The sequence below is a fragment of the Pristiophorus japonicus genome, chromosome 2 (genome assembly GCF_044704955.1).
Source record: "Pristiophorus japonicus isolate sPriJap1 chromosome 2, sPriJap1.hap1, whole genome shotgun sequence".
Lineage (NCBI taxonomy): Eukaryota > Metazoa > Chordata > Chondrichthyes > Pristiophoridae > Pristiophorus > Pristiophorus japonicus.
Genome location: NC_091978.1, coordinates 132,616,782 through 132,640,319, shown reverse-complemented (window position 1 = coordinate 132,640,319; position 23,538 = coordinate 132,616,782). Strand labels below are relative to the sequence as shown.

Genomic DNA, 23,538 nt, shown 5'->3' with positions numbered 1-23,538 from the left:
AGTAAGAAATTACCAAAATAGTTCAGGAGTCCTAGAAACGACCGCAGCTTCGTCACGTTCTGTGGTCTCGGTGCGTTCTTGATTGCCTTGTCTTCGAATCGGTGGGCCTGATGCCATCCACCGCGATTCTTCTCCCCAGGAACTCCACTTCAGGCGCCAGGAAAACTCACTTCGAGCGTTTTAGCCTGAGCCCCACACAATTAAGCACCTCCTACAGGTGCTTGACGGTGTCCCAACCTGTAACCAAGATGTCCTCGAAGACCATGGTGCGCGGGACCGACTTCAGCAAGCTTTCCATGTTCCTCTGGAATATCGTCACGGCCGATCGAATCCCAAACGGGCATCTGTTGTAAATGAAGAGACCTTTGTGCGTGTTGATGCAGGTGAGGCCTTTCGATGATTCCTCCAGTTCCTGCGCCATGTAGGCCGAGGTCAAGTCCAGCTGCGTGAATGTTTTCCCTCCGGCCAGCAGCGAAAATAGGTCATATCAGCCTTTGGTAGTGGGTATTGATCCTGCAGAGAGAAACAATTGATAGTTACTTTGTAATCACCACAGATTCTGTCGGTGCTGTCTCCCTTGAGGACTGGAACGATCGGACTGGCCCACTCATTGAATTCGATCAGCGAAATGATGCCCTCTCGTTGCAGCCTGTCCAGCCTCTCTCTCATCATGTAAGATACTGCTCTCGTCTTGTGATGGATGGGTTGCGCCCCCGGAATCAAATGGATCTGCAATTTTTCTCCTTGGAACTTCACGATGCCTGGTTCGAACAGCGAGGGGAGCTTACTTAGGACCTAGGCACATGAGGTGTCGTAGATGGAGGAAAGCGCTCGGACATCATCCCAGTTCCAGCGTATCTTTCCCAGCCAGCTCCTGCCGAACAGTGTGGTGGGGCCATTGTCTGGTACCACCCAGAGTGGTAGCTTGTGCACCGCTCCATCGTAGGAGACCTTTACGGTAGCACTGCCAATTATGGGAATCGGTTACTTTCTGTATTTCTCAGTTTACTGCGAATGGGAGTCAGGACTGGCCTTGAAGCCTTGCTGCACCACAATTTATCGAAAGTCCTTTCGCTCATTATGGACTGGCTTGCACCCGTGTCCAGCTCCATGGACACCGGAAGTCCATTTAATTCAACCTTCAGCATTATCAGGGGACACTTTGTGATAAATGTGTGCACCTCATATACCTCTGCCTCCTCGGTCTGAGGCTCTGGTTCGTCGTGATCCACCGTGGATCTGTCCTCCTCTGCAACATGGTGGTTTGCAGGATTAGCAGGGTTTGCAGCTCACCTGCAAATGTGTTGGAGATGTCCCATTGTTCCACAGCCCTTGCAAACGTATCCTTTGAAGCGGCATGAATGGAAACGATGATCACCCCCGCAGCGCCAACAAGGTGTTAATGGCCGCCTATTCACCACCCTTGATGGTGGACTCTGAGACATTTGCGGACTTGCAGCTGCAGGCGTGTAAATCCTGCCATGTACATTTCGATTCAAAAATAGCGTTACTTTGTTCACAGTACTTGCAGCAGCACTAGTGTGCTGGGAAATTTGTTTGGTATTGTCACTGGTGGCTTTACTCAAGGTTGGGGTCTCTACAGTCAAAAGTTTGCGAAGTGTTACTTCATGGCCAATGTCCAGTACAAAGAAATCCCTGAGAATGTGCTCCAAGTGCCCTTCAAATTCGCAATCTCCTGCAAGGTGCCTTCGCTCAGCGACATAGCTTGCCACTTCCTGGCCTTCAGACCTCTTGTACGTGTAGAACCGATCAGAACACTTTCCTTCGGGTTTAGATGCTCCGGACCAGTGTACACAACTCATCGTATGACTTTTCTGTGGGTTTCGCTGGAGTGAGCAGGTTTTTCATGAGGCCATACGTTGGTGCCCTGCAAACGGTGAGGAGGATCGCCCTTCGTTTGGCAGCGTTCGCTTCTTCTTCCAGCTCATTGGCCACGAAGTATTGGTCGAGTCGCTCCACGAAGGTTTCCCAATCACCTCCCTCCGAAAATGTCTCCAGGATGCACACGGTTCTCTGCATTGTTGCGGTGGGGTTTATCATCTGTATCTCGTCGCCAGTTGTTATGTCTTGAATAAAGAGTCAGACTAGATGCTGCAAGCTCAAAGTAAGGTGTGACCGTATTCCTTTATTACAGATCTCAGAGTGCCTCTCCAGCTTGTGAGGCCTCCTTATACACAGCTGTTCCCAAGCGATTGTGGGATCCCTTGGGACTCCAGGGGATAAGCCCTCTGGTGGCTGGACATGGTATTTACAGGTTTACATACATAACAGTGCCCATATTCAAAAAGTGGGAAAACAGACACAGGCAACTACAAACCCATTAGTCTTGCTTCAATTCCATGTAAATGGATGGAATTAATTATTAGCAGTAAAATTGAGGGTCACCTGTACAGTAACGTAGTTAACATGGATTCAGAAGGGGGAGATCCTGCATGTATAACCCCTTCAACATCTTTGAGGAAATGATACCCAAGTGGACTTTGTTGAACCCTATGACATGTATCTTGATTTCCAAAAGGATTTTGATAACTTTTTGTGTTTCATGCACAAGGACCCCCAGGTCCTTCTGTATTGCAGTACGTTGCAATATTTCTCCATTTAAATTATAATTTGCTTTTCTATTATTTCTTCCAAAGTGGATAACTTCACATTTTCCCACATTATACACCATCTGCCAAATTTTTTCCCACTCACTTCGCATGTCTATATCCCTTTCCAGATTATTTGTGTCCTCCTCACAATTTGCTTTCCCACCCATCTTTGTATCATCAGCAAACTTGGCTACATTACACTCAGTCCCTTCATCCAAGTTATTAATATAGATTGTAAATAGTTGAGGACCCAGCACCGATCCCTGCGGCACCCCACTAGTCACTGTTTGCCAACTGGAAAATTACCCATTTATCCCGAATCTCTGTTTTCTGTTCCTCTAACCAATCCTCTATCCATGCTAATATATTACCCCCAACCCCATGAGCCTTTATCTTGTGCAGTAGCCTCTTATGTGACACCTTGTCAAATGCCTTCTGTAAATCCAAATACACCACATCCACTGGTTCCCCTTTATTCACCCTGCTCGTTACATCCTCAAAGAACTGCAGCAAATTTGTCAAACATGATTTCCCTGTCATAAAACCATGCTAACTCTGCTTGATTGAATTATGCTTTTCCAAATGTCCCGCTACTGCTTCCTTAATAATGGACTCCAGCATTTTCCCAACCACAAATGTTAGGCTAACTGGTCTATCGTTTCCTGCTTTTTGTCTGCCTGCTTTTTTTAAATAGGGGCGTTACATTTGTGGCTTTTCAATCCGTTGGGAACGCCCCAGTATCCAGGGAATTTTGGTAGATTACAACCAATGCATGCATCCACTATCTCTGCAGCCACTTCTTTTAAGAACCTAGGATGTATTCCATCAGTTCCAGGGGACTTGTCCGCCTTTAGTCTCATTATTTTACCAAGTACTACTTCATTAGTGATTGTATTAAGTTCCTCCCTCCCTGTAGCTCCTTGATTATCCACTTTTGGGATGTTTTTAGTGTCTTCTACCGTGAAGACCGATACAAAATACTTGTTCAATGTCTCTGCCATTTCCCTGTTCTCCATTATTAATTCTCCAGTCTCATCCTCTAGGGGACCAACATTTACTTTAGCCACTCTTTTCCTTTTTATGTATCTGTAGAAACTCTTCCTATCTGTTTTTATATTTTGCGCTAGTTTACTTTCATAATCTATCTTCCCTCTCTTTATCATTGGCCTTCTGGTAGTTCATCCATACAACATCCATAGACATTCCCCTATCCACCTTACTGGTGACTACCTCAAATAATTTAACTAGATTAGTCAGACATGACCTACCCTTTACAAATCCATGCTGACTCTCTTTAATCAACTGATACCTGTCCAAGTGTTCAACCACACTATCTCTGTAGAATCCAGTAACTTCCCAACAATTGATGTTAAACTGACATGCCTATAATTATCTGGTTTCACTCTCCCTTCTTAAATAATGGGTCATAGATACTAGTAAAATAATTTTAGGACTGAAATCAGGAAATTGTTCTTCACAAAGAGTGATCAATGTGTGGAATGAACTCCCAAATAGAGTAGTTGAAGCAAAATTACTAAAATCATTTAATAATCTGCTAGATGCAACAATAGGGGATGTTAGAATCTCTTTAGATGGCTGAATTATGATGGACCAAATGGGCTTTCTCATCTATAATTAGCTTCTAATGTTATAACAAGGACAAGTATTTTGAAACCAATGAGTTGGGGTATGGACACAAATGGAGGTCATCCAGGCCAAGATGGTGAGTGAGCAAGACTTAGTTCGAGACACAGCTAAATTTCAGATGTGTTAAGAGTTTATTTAGGATGGAGCTTGGAAGACCACATTGGAGAAATGGCAAAGCTGGTTGTGGAGGTTACAACAACATGAGTAAGGATTTTAGAAGCATACGGGATGAGGTGAGATAAGGACGGAGATTGGCAGTGTTGCAGAGATGGAGGTAAGTTATCTTGTTCAGATGTCCGATTTGATGCTCAAATTCAGTTACATAGAAACATAGAAAATAGGTGCAGGAGTAGGCCATTCGGCCCTTCTAGCCTGCACCGCCATTCAATGAGTTCATGGCTGAACATGCAACTTCAGTACCCCATTCCTGCTTTCTCACCATACCCCTTGATTCCCCTAGTAGTAAGGACTTCATCTAACTCCTTTTTGAATATATTTAGTGAATTAGCCTCAACAACTTTCTGTGGTAGAGAATTCCACAGGTTCACCACTCGCTGGGTGAAGAAATTCCTCCTCATCTCGGTCCTAAATGGCTTCCCCCTTATCCTTTAGACTGTGTCCCCTGGTTCTGGACTTCCCCAACATTGGGAACATTCTTCCTGCATCTAACCTGTCTAACTCCGTCAGAATTTTAAACGTTTCTATGAGGTCCCCTCTCATTCTTCTGAACTCCAGTGAATACAAGCCCAGTTGATCCAGTCTTTCTTGATAGGTCAGTCCCGCCATCCCGGGAATCAGTCTGGTGAACCTTCGCTGCACTCCCTCAATAGCAAGAATGTCCTTCCTCAGGTTAGGAGACCAAAACTGTACACAATACTCCAGGTGTGGCCTCACCAAGGCCCTGTACAATTGTAGCAACACCTCCCTGCCCCTGTACTCAAATCCCCTCGCTATGAAGGCCAACATGCCATTTGCTTTCTTAACCGCCTGCTGTACCTGCATGCCAACCTTCAATGACTGATGTACCATGACACCCAGATCTCTTTGCACCTCCCCTTTTCCTAATCTGTCACCATTCAGATAATAGTCTGTCTCTCTTTTTACCACCAAAGTGGATAACCTCACATTTATCCACATTATACTTCATCTGCCATGCATTTGCCCACTCACCTAACCTATCCAAGTCGCTCTGCAGCCTCATAGCATCCTCCTCGCAGCTCACACTGCCACCCAACTTAGTGTCATCCGCAAATTTGGAGATACTACATTTAATCCCCTCGTCTAAATCATTAATGTACAGTGTAAACAGCTGGGGCCCCAGCACAGAACCTTGCGGTACCCCACTAGTCACTGCCTACCATTCTGAAAAGTCCCCATTTACTCCTACTCTTTGCTTCCTGTCTGCCAACCAGTTCTCAATCCATGTCAGCACACTACCCCCAATCCCATGTGCTTTAACTTTGCACATTAATCTCTTGTGTGGGACCTTGTCGAAAGCCTTCTGAAAGTCCAAATATACCACATCAACTGGTTCTCCCTTGTCCACTCTACTGGAAACATCCTCAAAAAATTCCAGAAGATTTGTCAAGCATGATTTCCCTTTCACAAATCCATGCTGACTTGGACCTATCATATTACCTCTTTCCAAATGCACTGCTATGATATCCTTAATAATTTATTCCATCATTTTACCCACTACCGATGTCAGGCTGACCAGTCTATAATTCCCTGTTTTCTCTCTCCCTCCTTTTTTAAAAAGTGGGGTTACATTGGCAACCCTCCACTCCATAGGAACTGATCCAGAGTCAATGGAATGTTGGAAAATGACTGTCAATGCATCCACTATTTCCAAGGCCACCTCCTTAAGTACTCTGGGATGCAGTCCATCAGGCCCTGGGGATTTATCGGCCTTCAATCCCATCAATTTCCCCAACACAATTTCCCGACTAATAAGGATTTCCCTCAGTTCCTCCTCCTTACTAGACCCTCTGACCCCTTTTATATCCGGAAGGTTGTTTGTGTCCTCCTCAGTGAATACCGAACCAAAGTACTTGTTCAATTGGTCCGCCATTTCTTTGTTCCCCATTATGACTTCCCCTGATTCTGACTGCAGGGGACCTACGTTTGTCTTTACTAACCTTTTTCTCTTTACATATCTATAGAAACTTTTGCAATCCGTCTTAATGTTCCCTGCAAGCTTCTTCTCGTACTCCATTTTCCCTGCCCTAATCAAACCCTTTGTCCTCCTCTGCTGAGTTCTAAATTTCTCCCAGTCCCCGGGTTCGCTGCTATTTCTGGCCAATTTATATGCCACTTCCTTGGCTTTAATGCTATCCCTGATTTCCCTTGATAGCCACGGTTGAGCCACCTTCCCTTTTTTATTTTTACGCTAGACAGGAATGTACAATTGTTGTAGTTCATCCATGCGGTCTCTAAATGTCTGCCATTGCCCATCCACAGTCAACCCCTTCAGTATCATTCGCCAATCTATCCTCGCCAATTCACGCCTCATACCTTCAAAGTTGCCCTTCTTTAAGTTCTGGACCATGGTCTCTGAATTAACTGTTTCATTCTCCATCCTAATGCAGAATTCCACCATATTATGGTCACTCTTCCCCAAGGGGCCTCGCATAATGAGATTGCTAATTAATCCTCTCTCATTACACAACACCCAGTCTAAGATGGCCTCCCCCCTAGTTGGTTCCTCAACATATTGGTCTAGAAAACCATCCCTTATGCACTCCAGGAAATCCTCCTCCAGCGTATTGCTTCCAGTTTGGTTAACCCAATCTATGTGCATATTAAAGTCACCCATTATAACTGCTGCACCTTTATTGCATGCACCCCTAATTTCATGTTTGATGCCCTCCCCAACATCACTACTACTGTTTGGAGGTCTGTACACAATTCCCACTAATGTTTTTTGCCCTTTGGTATTCTGCAGCTCTACCCATATAGATTCCACATCATCCAAGCTAATGTCCTTCCTAACTATTGCCTTAATCTCCTCCTTAACCAGCAATGCTACCCCACCTCCTTTTCCTTTTATTCTATCTTTCCTGAATGTTGAATACCCCTGGATGTTGAGTTCCCAGCCCTGATCATCCTGGAGCCACGTCTCCGTAATCCCAATCACATCATATTTGTTAACATCTATTTGCACAGTTAATTCATCCACCTTATTGCGGATACTCCTTGCATTAAGACACAAAGCCTTCAGGCTTGTTTTTTTAACACCCTTTGTCCTTTTAGAATTTTGCTGTACAGTGGCCCTTTTTGTTCTTTGCCTTGGGTTTCTCTGCCCTCCACTTTTCCTCATCTCCATTCTGTCTTTTGCTTTTGCCTCCTTTTTGTTTCCCTCTGTCTCCCTGCATTGGTTCCCATCCCCTGCCATATTAGTTTAAATCCTCCCCAACAGCACTAGCAAGTTTTGGCTCATTCATGACTTCTTGTTGCTCAGGCAGTCTGATAGTACAGTTGTAGATATGGAGTTGAGGGTGGTGGCGTAGAGGTAGGGATGAGCATGATCAGCATATATTTGGAAATTGACTGCATACTAATGGATAATGTCATCAAGAGGCAAGAGGCAAGCTGCAAACGAGGAAAAGGGGAGGCTAAGGATAGAACCTTGGGGTACTCGCGAGATGACCATGTATAGATGGGAGGGGAACCATTACCAGATACGAGTTGGCTATGCTCAAGACAGCAGGTGTGAAGTGAAGTGAAGAAAATGCCACATAGGAGACATTGTGGAGGAGGATAGGGTGGTTGACCATGTAAAATACAATGGAGCCGAAATTCAGCCTCCCAAAAAGGCCACTTACCACCAGAAAGCGGCGGCCAGGCAGCAGAGTCAAGCTGCCGCTGACTTCCAGTCCAATGGACGCCACGATCGAAATTCACCTCGGGGAATTTTCTGGTGGATACTACTTCCGCCCCACTGTTGCTGACCATCTGAAGCGCGTCATCAAAGTATGTACCGCCGCTCTCCTGCACCTCCATGGCACCCCCCGCGAAATTTAGGTTAAAAAATCCATGATCCCCCATCAGCTTTTTCTGTCAGTGCACCTTGTTTTTTTATGTGTGAGCCCTGGCAGTGCAGCGGCCCTTCAAGAGGAGGGCGCACTATCGCAGCCGCCATGTTTTTTTTTGCCGGCCAACTTCCTGATCGGCTGGACAATTACGGCCCTGGGTTCGGCCAGGCCGCCAACAAGCAGCCTCTTGAATGCAGGCCGCTGGCCCGGCCGAAACTCTCCCTGGTGGCCCAGTGGGCTGAACATAAACAATCGCTGATTCTCTCTCCTTTTAAATGAGGAGAGAGACGTGGTAACACACACGCGTAATGACATCACTACCACTCCGCCGCTGACTTACAGCGGCGGAGACTCCGTTCCGCCCCCACTTCCACCTCTCAACAGTACTTACTGCCGCACTTCCACCCCCATTATGACCGACTTCCGGTCCACTCTATATAAATAAAAAAAATTGCCAAAGAGCTGAAAATCGATCAAGGGTCTGCCTCGTCTGATGCAACAGTAAAAACACTTGGAAAATGGTAGGTGCGCCAGGTTTCCGGCAGGGATATATTCCTACTCCATGACTGAATTGAGGACAACAAGGAGGGATACTGAGCCAGTGTCGGGGTTAAGGATGGTCGTTCTTGGTTGGCAAATTCCTGCAATTTTGATGGGGAGGAGAATAATTCCCATATAAAGAGAACCATTAACGATGTCAGCAAATATTGTGACAAAGAAGGTTAGTTGTGTGATCAAGAGTTGGGTTGGGAGGAACTCGGAGGAGCATAAAGAACCCTGGTAAATAACACCAAAAATTTATAATATTTTTTGAGCATTGTATCAATGAAGGGCACACACCCTTTATTACCTGTTCTTTCTCCCTGTGGGAGAGTGACTAATCTGACTGATGGGATCAAGCTTGTTGTGTTTAGTACTTGTATTTATATAATTCCCCTTCCAGTCATGTGTTTCTGCAGCTAAGAGAGTGAGGTGGAAGATCTGCTTGCAGGCAACTGACAATTGCAATTTTTAGCCAGCAGCCAAATAGGGAGCGGTTTGAATTTTTTTCTTCCTGTCATCCTTTCCCCCAGAACTTTGCCATACAGGTAAAGTCACCTGTTTCTCCTCTGCTCTTTTGTCAATGTGCTGCACTACTGGTTATCCCTTACCTGTTATTGTATTTCTGTTCGAGTGAAAATTGGGGACTATCATCATGGGCACACCCTCGGAATCGAGACTTGCTTCCACTCTTAAAATGAGCCCTTACCTTACGTGGCTGAACATTCCAATACGAGAACCACAGTCTGTCACAGGTGGGACAGATAGTCGTTGAGGGAAAGGGTGGGTGGGACTGGTTTGCCGCACGCTCTTTCCACAGCCTGTGCTTGTATGGGGTCAAAATTTCCCTGTTCTGCGCCTCCCATTAGCGCCTCCAGGGGGCACTAACAGGGCGTAAAACTGTTTCGCTGGGTGGGGGGTGCTCCTGGCTTCCGTGAAATTGCATGGGAGTTATCGGATGTTCAAAAATGGTAGCGCCGCGCCCCCGCTAGTAGTATCCTGGCCTGCTGCGCCTCCGGCAATGATGTCAACGCCGTGCACGGCGACGTCTTTTCACCTCGTGGCGGCCCCTTTCCGTGCTGTGGCAGAAACTGACCAGTGTCCTATGAGGCCACTGCGGGCGATGCCTGCGTCAGACTCGCGAGCTGGGCTAGTCACCCATCATGGGCAAACCTTCAAGGGGTGGTGTGCTTTACTGTATTCCATCATCTTTTACTTTCTCGCCCCCCCCTTATCGGTCGGGCCGTTCGCCGCTCCTTTTGTGGGGTCCGGGCCACGAATGTGCAGCCTGCCACTCCAACTCAGTACCAGGCTGTGACCACGGCACCCCTTAGCCTTGGTGGCCCAGTGGAGGCCTTCAAATGGCCTGCAGAGTTTGCAGTGACCCTCCCCTTTAGTGGAAGGGGATGGGTGCTGAAACTGGGTCAGCGCTACGCGGAGAGGCCACGTCGCGTTCCTGAATCTGCCCACATAGCGCCCCGGAACTTGTCACAAAAGGAAGTGGCACGCATGACATTGCGCTCCACTTCCTGTGAGGGCTGATGACCGGAATTTCATGGCCGGGTAGGACTTTCGCACCAGGCGCAGGAAGTCCTGCCTTGTCTTGGTTACCGTCCCCAAATATGGCATCATCGATATTTGCCCCCTATGTTTCTGCACAAGAACCACATAACATAGGCAGTCCCTCGAAATCGAGGAAGACTTCCACTCTAATAGTGAGTTCTCAGGTGACAAGAACCAATCTGCACAACTAGCTACATTACATGAGGGATACAATTTCCCCCGTTAAGATTGATTTAAATTTCAGTACGTTTTAACCATTCCACGGAGATTTCCTAGGTTTGCTGTTCAGACCCTTCTTCATGGTGCTTGGTTAATCTTTGCCTTATAATGGCTGCAATGTGAATAATGATATAAGGAGATTAATTCTGTTGTAGGTAGGAATTCCACCCTTATTTTGTCTGAGTTGAGGTATGTGCTTAAAACCTTTGAAAGCATTCCGAATGAACGTAGTCACTTCAAATAAAGACATTTTCTTTTAGCCTGTCTCATTGAGTAATTATTTGCTAAGGACTGCAATCAAATTACTTGGAGCACATTTCATTTTTGTATGTGTGGTTTCTATTCACTAGCTGCTCTTCCATGTTGTTACTCATTATGAGTCGGGTGTTATACCAGATTCTGTTATCCATGACGCTGGCCGATCAGCATTAGGGATGGACCTGCGAGCACTGAACAGGGCCTGGCTGTACTGGAATAGGGCTTTGGGATCCAGCATTATTTTGAAGGGGTCACAATGGCTTGAGTACTGGGAGCGGGATCCTAGAGTTCTGAGAATGCTTGAGAGATTCTAGGAAGACTGGAACATGTCCTGGGATCTATGAACATTGGGTAGAGAGACTATAGGGTTTTATAGCACTGAGATCAGGGAGTACTAGAATTGCGATCTGGGCATTTGACACGGGGAGAAGGGGGTGGGATGAAGAAAAGCTGTAGAGAGTGGTAACAGGTACACCAGAGCTGTGGAGGGGAGTTTTGGAGCATTGAGGGGATAAAAGTCAGGTAGTATTGGGAATGCTGGAATATGTCAATATTTGGAGTTGAGGGAAGGAGACCCAGTAGAATTGTCTTTTTAATTCCAGTTTTTTATTTCATTAACCCTGGATGATGCAGAATGTTGGCATCATGCTGTGTTTTACTTCAGAGGCCTCCGTTTGTATCCAGTTCAGATTGATGGAATGAAAGTCATACTTATCGACCAGCTAAATGAGCTTCTGTGAAATGATTCTGGACAACCTACAGCCATCGAATCTGCCCTCTGCAGATCAGGAATGGGTGAACTGGTGGGAGCAAGAGAGACATGAAACCTACATTTGGCTTTTATAGTGCAAATCATAGTTAACACAGAAGTCTTGAAAGAAAGAATTGCATTTATATAGCGCTTTTCACAACCACTGGACATCTCAAAGTGCTTTGCAGCCAATTAAGTACTTTTGGAGTGTAGTCACTGTTGTAATGTGGGAAGCGTAGCAGCCAATTTGCACACAGCAAGCTCTCACAAAAGCAATGTAATAATGACTAGATAATCTGTTTTTGTTATGTTGATTGAGGGATAAATATTAGCCAGCACATCAGGGGTAACTAACTCCCCTGTTCTTCTTCGAAAAAGTGGCATGGAATCTTTTACATCCACCTGAGAGCAGACGCAGCCTCAGTTTAACGTCTCATCCAAAAGACGGCAATTCTGACAGTGCAGCATTCCCTCAGCACTGCACTGGAGTATCAGCCTAGATTTATGTGCTCAAGTCCCTGGAGTGGGACTTGAACCCACAACCTTCCGACTCAGGCAAGTCTGCTACCCACTGAGCCACAGCTGGCACTTGAGGGAGTAGGTGCAGGTATTCAAGTTGTCTGTATTATACAAGATTTTGACTGTATAAATGAATGACCTCTTAACACCTCTCTCGTTCCCATGATCCAAGGAACCTGAATATTTCTCTCTTTTCCCCCTTCCCCTACTTCCTGTCAGCAGGCTGTAAGCTTGTAATTTGTGCTCTGATACTCGTCCTAAGATAAATATGGCTACTTAGTAATGTTGCACAAACAATTGATCTACAAAATCTACACTGCCACAGAATTTGCTTGGGCTTGCCACAGAACCAGAGGCCTTGGGTGTACCTAACCATGGGAGTTCATGAAGATACTACTCGGGGCAAAATAGTTCTGGAGCTAAGCTAAAATAAATCTGTAACACTCTCTTCTCTCTCCTCTCATGCTCCCTCCTCTCTACCCCCAGAAAAAGATTTGAAGTTTATATATTTATTTTTGGACCAAACCTTAAGGAAAATGTTTTAATCTGTTGTACTTATGGATGCTGGGCTTTTTATTTAAAGGAGCACTATGATTTAATTTACTTAGTCACTCATCCTAAATTGGATTCTCGGCTCCAGCGCTTGAATGTTTCTCGCACTTCTGGGCAACCAGAATTGGATGCAATATTCTGGATACCGTCTGTCTAGAGCACTAAAGTTTCAACACTATCCTAATGAATTTTAATGAGTGCAGGGAAAAAGAGCACACACTATTTGTAAACAAAGGGGCGGATTTGGTTAGTTGCGGTAATTGGGCGGTTGGTGGGGATTGCATTGTGCCCCCTGCCTGATCACAGCAGCGGTAGTCAGGCCTCATTAGCATGTGGCTGGCGAGCTGTGAGCGGTGAATGGGCACTCCAAGGCAATGTGCTGATCGGGAAGGTTGGGAAAGCACCCAGCTCCTACACTGCCTATTTTGTGGCCTAGCTGAAGATTGCGTTGGGTGAGCCCATTAGGAGGCCTTGATAAGATGTGTCCTGTATTTAACCATCTTGCAATGACATCGTCATGTAACTGTAACTCATGTACCTGTACCCTAGAAATGCACACCCTGACCACAGGGGGTGAACTTGCGGGAGACACTCCTCACCTGGGTTTCCAGGTATAAAAGGGGAGGTCCCACCCAGGGTCGGACTCCTTGGTCCTGGCAATAAAGGTGAAGGTCACAGAGTGACTGTGTCTGATATATCTATGCCTCGTGTGAGTTTGTAGTAAGGTGCAGGGACACCACATTTGGCAACGAATAACGGGAATCACCGAACCACGAGGATGGCCACTGGTGGCACAGAGGAACGTTACTGTGTGGGTGAGGACTGGGACAATTTCATGGAAAGACTCCAGCAGAGCTGTGTCACAAAGGACTGGCTGGAAGAGACAGCGGCTGACAAGCGGAGGGCGCATCTACTGACCAGCTGCGGACCACAGACGTATGCGCTGATGAAGGACCTGCTCGCACCCCAAAAGCCGGCGGACAAGTCCAGCTGATCAGTGAGCATCTCAAGCCAGCGAGTAGCGTATACATGGCCCGGCACCGGTTCTACTCTCTCCGGCATCGGGAGGGACAAAACATCTCGGACTTCATGGCAGAACTGCGGCACTTGGCCAGTCTCTAAGTTCTCCGATGCATACAGGGGGGAGATGTTAAGGGACTTTTTCATCGAGGGCATTAATCATGCCGGCATTTTCAGGAAGCTCATAACGACTAAGGACTTGACTTTAGAAGGGGCGGCGTTGATAACTCCGACCTTTATGGCAGGGGAAGAGGAGACCAAGCTAATTTATGCACGCAGCCCTGGTCCAAACGTGGCGACGGACCAGGGAGTTAACATGGTGAACACGGCTCAGGACCCGGCAGGCAGGCAAGGGCATTTCGAAACCACCCAGGCAGCAACAGGCTCTAGCGTGGGCCTGCAACAAAGACAATGGAAAGGGGATCGGCAATTCACGCCATCTCGAGGAACAATGCATCCCACGATGGGACCATTAACACCCACCATCAGAGTACTTAGAAACAGCCAAATGGGCAATCAGAGAGGAATGCCTGGTAATAGTCCGTTTGTTAACAGCAATCTTAATCTCAGCTCATGCTGGAGGTGCGGGGGTAGACACACTGCGAGAAGCTGCAGATTCCAACAATACACCTGTAGGATTTGTAATGTCAGTGGACACCTGACCAGGATGTGCAAAAAGGCAGTAGCGAGGCTAATCTGCGAGACAGAGGAACCAGACGAGGAGTCTGCAATGCAGGATGAGGCCTGGGGTAAAGCCATAGATGCTGAAGTTCAGCAGGTCCATGTGGCTGACAGCTCATACACTAAAACGTCACCCATGATGATGAAAGTCTTACTGAATGGCATCTCGGTGCATATGGAGCTGGATACGGGAGCTAGCCAGTCACTCATGAGTGCCCAACAATTTGAGAGACTATGGCCACACAGAGCTAGCAGGCCCAAACTGGAACGCATTGAGACGCAGCTACGGACGTACACCAAAGAGATCATCCCAGTGCTGGGCAGTGCGAACTTGGTGGTAACACATAATGGATTACAGAACTGGCTGCCACTCTGGATCGTTCTGGGAACTGGCCCCGCGCTTTTGGGGAGGAGTTGGCTAGCTGAGATGAATTGGAAATGGGGGGATGTGCACGCCATTTCATCCATGGAGCGAAATTCGGGTCACTGTTTCAACCTGGTGTCGGAACGTTCAAGGTCACGAAAGTAGTGATGTGCATCACTCCGGACGCCAGACCAGTGCACCACAAAGCCAGAGCGGTGCCGTATGTGATGCATGAAAAAATTGAATGTGAACTGGACAGGCTGCTGCTCAGAGAGGGCATAATTTCAGCCGTTTAATTCAGCAACTGGGCAGGTCCCATCGTTCCCGTCCTCAAAGCAGATGGCTCGGTTAGGATTTGTGGTGACTACAAAGCCACCATCAACTGAGTATCGCTGCAAGACCAATACCCGCTTCCGAGAGCGGAGGATCTTTTTGCCACGCTGACAGGTGGCAAGCTGTTCACGAAGTTGGACCTCACTTCGGCCTACATGACTCAGGAACTGGCTGAAGAATCCAAGCTTCTGACCACCATCACGACGCACAAGGGATTATTTGTCTACAACAGGTGTCCGTTTGGCATTCGTTCGGCAGCAGCCATCTTTCAGAGAAACATGGAAAGCTTGCTCAAATCCATTCCTGGAATGATCGTATTCCAAGACGACATTCTAATAATGGGTCGAGACACCGAAGAACACCTCCACAACCTGGGGGAGGTGCTTCGCTGATTGGATCGGGTAGGCTTGCGGCTGAAAACGGCTAAGTGTGTGTTTTTGGCCCCAGAGGTCGAGTTTTTGGGCAGGAGGGTTGCCGCAGACAGGATCCGGCCCACTGAATCAAAAACGGAGGCGATCCGCCGGGCGCCCAGGCCCTACAACACATTGGAGTTACGATCATTCCTGGGACTTTTGAACTATTTTGGGAACTTTCTGCCGAACTTAAGCACATTGTTGGAGCCGTTACACATGCTCCTGCATAAAGGTTGTGAATGGTTTTGGGGGGACTGTCAAGAACGGGCTTTCAATAAGGCGAAGAACCTGCTGTGTTCCAACAAACTGTTGACTTTGTATGACCCTTGTAAAAAAAACTGGTCTTAACATGCGATGTGTCATCCTACGGGGTTGGGTGTGTATTGCAGCAGGGTAACGATGACTGCCAACTCCAACCGGTGGCTTACGCCTCCAGGTCGCTCTCCCAGGCAGAGTGTGGATACGGCATGGTCGAGAAGGAAGCACTTGCGTGTGTTTACGGTATGAAAAAGATGCACCAGTAGCTTTTTGGTAGACAGTTCGAGCTAGAGATGGACCACAAGCCGTTAACATCCTTGTTGTCCGACAGCAAGGCTGTCAACGCCAATGTGTCAGCTCGCATACAGCGCTGGGCCCTCACGCTGGCTGCGTATGACTACACCATACGGCACTGGCCAGGCACCAAAAATTGCGATGACGCGCACAGCAAGCTCCCACTGGCCACCACCGAGGGGGCGTCGGAGCAGAGCACCGAGATGGTCATGGCCGTTGAGGCTTTTGACACTGCGGGCTCCCCCATCACAGCCCGCCAGATCAAACTCTGGACCAACAAGGACCCCCTCCTATCCATGATAAAGGAATATGTCCTGACTGGGGATTGGGCGCCCGCACACAGGGCATGCCCCGAGGAAGTCAGACTGTTTCAGAGACGGATGGATGAGCTCTCCATCCAAGCCGACTGCCTGCTATGGGGCAGCCGGGTAATCATGCCCCAGAAAGGAAGGGAAGCGTTCATCAGGGAACTCCACAGCGAGCACCCTGGCATTGTGTTAATGAAGGCTATTGCCCGGTCACATGTATAGTGGCCGGGGATTGACTCAGAGCTGGAACACTGGGTTTGCAGGTGCACGCCGTGTGCCCAGCTGGGCAATGCCCCCAGGGAGGCCTCACTCAGCCCGTGGCCCTGGCCCACCAGACCATGGTCACGTATTCACGTCGACTATGCGGGCCCGTTCATGGGGAAAATGTTCCTGATCGTTGTCGATGCATACTCGAAGTGGATCGAGTGCATCATATTGAACTCGTGCACGACATCCATCACCATGGCGAGTCTGCGGTTTTCACGACCCATGGCTTGCCGGACATCCTGGTCAGCGACTGGCCCGTGTTTCACCAGCCATGAATTCCAGGAGTTTATGTCGGGCAATGGTATCAAGCACGTCCGGACAGCGCCGTTCAAGCCGGCTTCCAATGACCAGGCGGAGCGGGTGGCCCAAGTCATAAAACAGGGCATGCTACGCATCCAAGGACCCTCCCTTCAGTACCGCCTATCGCGCCTCCTGTCCTACAGATCCCGCCCACACTCGCTCACAGGAGTCCCGCCAGCGGAACTCCTCATGAGACGCGCGCTCAAGACGCGGCTGTCCCTCATTCACCCAGCCCTGGCAGACATTGTTGAGGGCAAGCACCAGTCCCAAATCGAGCTCCATGATACAAACTCAAGGGGGAGGTGTATAGAAATAGATGATCCGGTATTTGTTCTTAACCATGCTTTGGGACCCAAGTGGCTTGAGGGCACCGTAATTGGCAAAGAAGGAAATAGAGTCATGGTAGTCCGACTAAACAATGGGCAGATATGCCGCAAACACTTGGACCAAGTAAAGAAAATGTTCAGCATAGACACGGAGGAACCTGAAGAAGAGCATGAGATGGCACCCACACCACTGCCAGTGGACGAGCAACAAAGACAATCCTCAGCATGCACAGTCCCTGCGGCCAGCCCGGACAGGCCAAAATCACCTCAAGTGACAGACGAGTGCCGAGGCTCGGCCACCAGAGCCACAACTGCAGCGCTCCACAAGAGAGCGTCGACCACCTGACAGACTTAACCTCTGAAACAAAAAGACTTAAGGGGGGAGGTGATGTCATGTATTTAACCATCTTGCAATGACATAGTCATGTAACTCATGTACACACTGTACCTGTACCCTAGAAATGCACACCCTGACCACAGGAGGTGAACTTGCGGGAGACACTCCTCACCTAGGTTTCCAGGTATAAAAGGGAAGGTCCCACCCAGGGTCGGACTCCTTGGTCCTGGCAATAAAGGTGAAGGTCACAGAGTGACCGTGTCTGATATATCTATGCCTCGTGTGAGTTTGTAGTAAGGTGCAGGGACACTACAAGATGAGTCTCTCAGACTTTTGTCCTGCTGGCACTCTGTTCTCATTAGGAAATTTGACGGGAAGTAGACAAAAATTAACCCTCCTGTTTTGATAATGCATATGAACAGTGTTACAGTGTTGTGTGGTGGAGTCAGGTCAGGCCAAGTCATATACAACATCTTCACTGAGGCGAAAGCATGGTCCTCACAGTAAACATCTGTAAGACAAAGGTACTCCACCAACCTGACTCCACCACACAGCACTGTTTCCCCCCCCCCCCCCCCCAGTCATCAAGATCCACAGCATGGCCCTGGACAACGTGGACCATTTTCCATACCTTTGGAGCCTATTATCACTAAGGGCAGACATCGATGACGAGGTTCAGCACCACCTCCAATGGCCGCCTGAGGAAGAGAGTTTTCGAAGACCAGGCTCTCAAATCTGGCACCAAGCTCATGGTCTACAGGGCTGCAGTGATACCTGCCCTCCTATATGGTTCTGAGACATGAACCATCTACAGTAGACACCTCAAATCACTGGAGAAATACCACCAACGATGTCTCCACAAGATCCTGCAAATCCCCTGGGAGGACAGACGCACCAATGTTAGTGTCATCGATCAGGCCAGCATCGAAGCACTGATCACACTCGACCAACTCCGTTGGGCGGACTACATTGTTCGCTTGCCTGACACAAGAGTCACAAAGCAAACGCTCTACTTGGAACTCCTACACGGCAAGCGAGCCCCAGGTGGGCAGAGGAAATGTTTCAAGGACACCCTAAAGCTTCCTTGATAAACTGCAACATCCCCACAGACAGCTGGGAGTCCCTGGCCAAAGGCTGCCCTAAGTGGAGGAAGAGCATCCGGGAGAGTGCTGAGTACCTCGAGTCTCGTCGCCGAGAGCATGCAGAAAACAAGCACAGGAAGCGGAAGGAGCTTGCGGCAAACCAGACTCCTCACCCACCCTGGACTGTTCAGTCACTTAAGAACTCACTTTTAGAGTGGAACCAAGTCTTCCTCGATTTTGAGGGACTGCCTATTATGATGATGATGATGATGAAATAAACCAATATTGGCTTATCAGTTATAATTATTTGATGGTCTTTTCTTAACCACAGCATTTTGATACCCCAAGTAATTGAATGCTTTAATAGTAATACCTATTGTCTGTAATATAGATAATGTTTTTGAAATTCATTATGAAAAATGCCATTCCACAGGGACATATCGTTAGGTATAATTTTGCCTTTTAAGCTATGAACTGTAGTAATGAGAGCTTTTTTATTTCCAGTTGCGATGCAGTGCTTGGAAAATGTCTTCAAAATAAGTTCACAAGATATCCATTTGGCAGTCTCGCCTCCTTTAGCAGAGATATTTTCTGCAGCCGTTACTAAGGTGGGTCTAAATAAGTTCTTAAGGGGAATCTAATCCTAATAGTGGGTAAGAGATGCATTGATATACCATGGGAATGTAGGTGCAATTCCAGAAATGAGTTTCCAGTCACAGCTAGACTGTCAGAAGAATGATTTAAAAAGATGCAAGGTATGTCCAGAGATAACTGGAGGGCAAGTAGAGACCACAATGTATACATTTGGGACTGACTCTTTGTCTTTTTTTTTCTGTCCTTCTGTGCATGCATCTGTTGAGAACGAGAATGCTGCCCCAAACTTGAATCATTTCGACCACATTGCCCGCTTAGTCCCCGACCCGAGCTGCCAAAAACGAGCGGCCCCGTCCCGAGCAGGCGGCTGTGAGGGAGGTGGGTGAAGAGAGAGAGAGCCTGGGGGGGTGGGTGAGGGGGGGGAAGATGGGGGAGGAGAGAGGGAATTCAGGGAAGGCGGATCACGTTCTTACAACCCCCAGAAGGGATATCGTTGGAATGGATGTAATCTAGAAGTCACTACACTGTCACTATTCACTTGATATCCAATAAACCTGTTAACAATCCATACACAATGCCCCTTCTATGGTGGGGGGGGCGGGCGCTGTGTAAGGTCATGCACTTGCGCTGGTGTAAAGAGGGACATCGGCTGGGGGATGCAGCACTTGCACTGGGGGTAAGGGACTTTGGTTAGGGGGGTGGGATGCACTTGCTCTGGGGTACGGGACTTCGGCAGCACTTGCACTGGGTGGCAAGGGACTTCGGCTGACACTTGGTGCCTTCTGGGGAAAGCTATCCTCTGTGGCTTCTGGAAGTCAAAGTGAATTGGGTTATAATTTGGGAAGTCACTGAGAACTTGGGATGGGCAGTTCCCATTACACATTCCAGAGAAACTTCAGGGTGTTGCTTATCCTCCAAGGGGACCAATCAGAGACAAAGGGCGGCCATTTTTACAGTACAAATAAACATGTCCTATACTTTTTGCCTATCAAACTATGAACTGTGGGAAGTCTAACTCATCTGGAGCACATATGAGGAATTTGTGGGTGAGTTTCCTACATTCTTCCATCTATTCGTAGAATAGTACAGCACAGAAGGAGGCCATTTGGCCCATTGAATAAAAAAAAATTCCTTAATCACCTTAAATCTGTACCCTCTTGTTATTGACCCATCAGCCATTGGAAGCAATTTATCTTTATTTACTCTCAAAATCCTTCATGATTTTAAACACTATCAAATCTCCTCTGAGCCTTTTCTGCTCCAAGGAGAACAATCCAGTCTATCCATGTAACTGTATTGCCTGTAACCATTCTAGTAAATCTCTTCTGTGTCCTCACCAAAGCCTTCACGTCCTTCTAAAGTGTGGTGCCCGAATTGGACAAAATACTCCCAGCTGGGGTCGAACTAGTGGTTTATATAGGTTTAGCATAACTTCCTGGTTTTTGTACTCTCTGCCGCTATTTATAAAGCCAAGGATCCCATATGCTTTATTAACTGCTTTGTTAACCTGTCCTGCCACCTTCAAAGGTTTGTGCACAAGTACCCCAGGTCTCTGTTCTTGCACCACCTTTAAAATTGTACCATTTAATGCGTCTAGTCTCTCCTCATTCTTCCTACCAAAATGTATCCCCTCACACTTCTCTACTTTGAATTTCATCTGCGATATGTCACTCATTCCGCCAGCCTGTCAATGTCTTCTTGAAGTCTATTACTATCATCCTCACTGTTTACTACACTTCCAAGATTCATGTGTTCTGCAAATTTGAAATTGTGCCCTGTATCAGCCCCCCCCCCCCCCCCCAAGTCACTAATGTATGTCAAAAACAGCAGTGGTTCTCGTACTGAACCTTGGGGAACACCACTGTATACCTCCCTCCCCGTCGGGGAAACAGCCATTCACCGCAACTCTCAATTTTCTGTTCCTTAGCCAATTTTGTATCCATGCTGCTACTGCCCCTTTTATCCCATGGGCTTCAATTTTGCCAACAGGCCTGATATGTGGTACTTTATCAAATGTCTTTTGAAAGTCCATATACACAACATCAGCTGCACTGCCCTCATCCATCTTCTCTGTTATCTCATCAAAAAACTCAATCAAGTTAGTCAAACAAGATTTGCTCTTAACTAATCCGTGATGGCCCTCCTTTATTAGTCCATGCTTGTCCAAGTGGCCGTTAATTTTCTCCTGGGTTATTGTTTCATTTTAACTCAAAGAAAATCGCAGGAAACATGCCAACAATTACCTAAAAAGTGCTCCTAGCAGGCGAGGCTCCCCACCAGCAGTGGGATTTCATAAAATTGATCCTAATGTGTCCTTGCACACAGCAGAGCAGCTGCTTGTAAAACAGAGATCTGGAACCAAGTTGTACACTTGTCTCTTCAGCTGTAGAATAATGCAAATTTTGAGTTACTTTTTCTTCAACAATAGAGCAAAGGGGAAGGAAGAAAAAAGTGAAGACAACTGAGAATTTATTATTCAATTATTCATGTGGGTAAACCATGTGACTGCAGTAGTATTTCTATATGAACTTAAAAATTATGAAATTACTTTGAGAAAATTGCTCATAGTATTGTCCTTTTTAAAGCCTCCAAGCTTAAACTTGAACCCTGTTTCTACAGTTCCATACAGTGTGACATCCGAAATCTGGAAACCTCAAGACCAAAGCCGTTCTGAAATCCGGAAATACCCGGAATCTGGAACGACTTTACCTGGGCCGAGGGAGGGAGAGAGGTAGTTAGGGAAGGGGGTGGAGGAGGAGGAGTTGGTTGGGCTGCCAGAGGTTGGGGGGGGGGGGGGGTCAGATCGCCGGAGGCCGTGGGGGAGCGGGTCGGACCACCGGGGGGGAGGGGATTGGTCGGGGGGAGGTTGGGCCAAGGCGGGGGAGTCCGGATTTTGGAACATTTTCCGGTTTCCGGCCGATCTTGCCACGGATCAGCCCGGTGTCCAGAACTCCGGATTTTGGATGTCGCACCTGTAGCATAAGAAGTACTTCAAAGCAGTAATTCAATCTGGGAGTGTGAAGGTTCAGACAATATTACAACTGCAAGGCAGGATTAGTAATTTACTCTTGTGTGGACCCAAGATTCAATTACAACCTTCAATCACTCACTGCCATAGAAAGAAAGAATTTGCATTTATATAGCAATTTTCATGTCCTCAGGCTGTCCCAAAGCACCTCACAGTTAATAAAGTAGTTTTGAAATGTAGTCACTGTTTTAATGTGGGTAATGCCTACCTGTCTACTTGCTTAATAATTATTTAAATGCTGAACTTATTTCATTTCTCATTAATACTGTTAGTTTTACAGATTGCAGTTTTTTTTCAGTTGTATTTCTTGCATAAAAGTTGTGTGAGGAGTTTATAGACTGTTTTCATAATGGCAGGTGATTTTTCTTTTATTAGTTTTGAATTGTTCTGTGGATTTCTTTGATTGGTTTGGTTTATTCTTGACTAATTTGACAGCAGAGAGTAGTGCAGCATGGCATTTTCAGTGATACTAAAGGTTACATTCTTAATACAAGATTACAATAATCCTCATCACCCCCCCTCCCCCCCTCCATTGAATATAGAGAAGTTGTATATCCCGTGTATATGTAATTATTTGTTCATGTAGCACCTGTTAATTTAAAATTATGCACATTGAGATTGCAATATATATTTGGTATTCAAAGGATTGAAATATGTATATTGTTACCAGCACTGGACATAATAGATTGTGGCCCCAAATTTGGCCCTCTTTTTTTTTTTTCGCGAGGTGAGCCAACTTTCTGTGCTCAAAATGGCACCGAAAAGATATCCCCATATTCTGGCCCCTCGCCGACTCTCCCAGGGCTTGGCGCGTCGCGGCGAGTCCATTGGGGGGCGGAGCTAGGGCCCTGTGCCTAAAAGAGTGCTGGCAGCTGTCCGCATGCGCAGTAGAGCGTTCGTGCATGCGCAGTAGCTCCTCCCATGATTGTGATGATGCGTGCCTGGGCGTGGGACCCAACAGGCCGGCTGCTGCCTTCCCGCGCTGAGGACTACAAGAAAAGAAACAGGTTGGTGCGGGAAGAGTTTTGATCGGGGGGGAAGGAGGAGAATTTCTTTTAAATGATTTAGAAAAATTCTGTGTCAATGGCACAATGCAACTGGCTGTTAAGAGGTGAGAATGACCAGAAAAAACTTTCCTTAGGTTTGGTCCCTCAGTACCAGCAAATATCTGGTTGTGACTTTTGTTTTGGTAGTAATCATGACTTGGGTCAATTTTTTTAAAATCCCACCAATTCTTA

The 23,538-nt window shown here is 47.1% G+C and overlaps 1 protein-coding gene across 4 annotated transcripts in view; it reads left to right on the top strand.

The window, feature by feature from the left end:
• The window catches only part of LOC139240922 (small glutamine-rich tetratricopeptide repeat-containing protein beta-like), a 105,709-nt gene that overhangs the window by 9,575 nt on the left and 72,596 nt on the right, over positions 1–23,538 (top strand). For all 4 annotated transcript variants that reach the window (XM_070869464.1, XM_070869472.1, XM_070869480.1 and 1 more), the window contains exon 3: positions 19,183–19,286. In XM_070869464.1, coding sequence (XP_070725565.1) covers positions 19,183–19,286 — 104 coding nt within the window. The remainder of the gene's footprint in view (positions 1–19,182; positions 19,287–23,538) is intronic.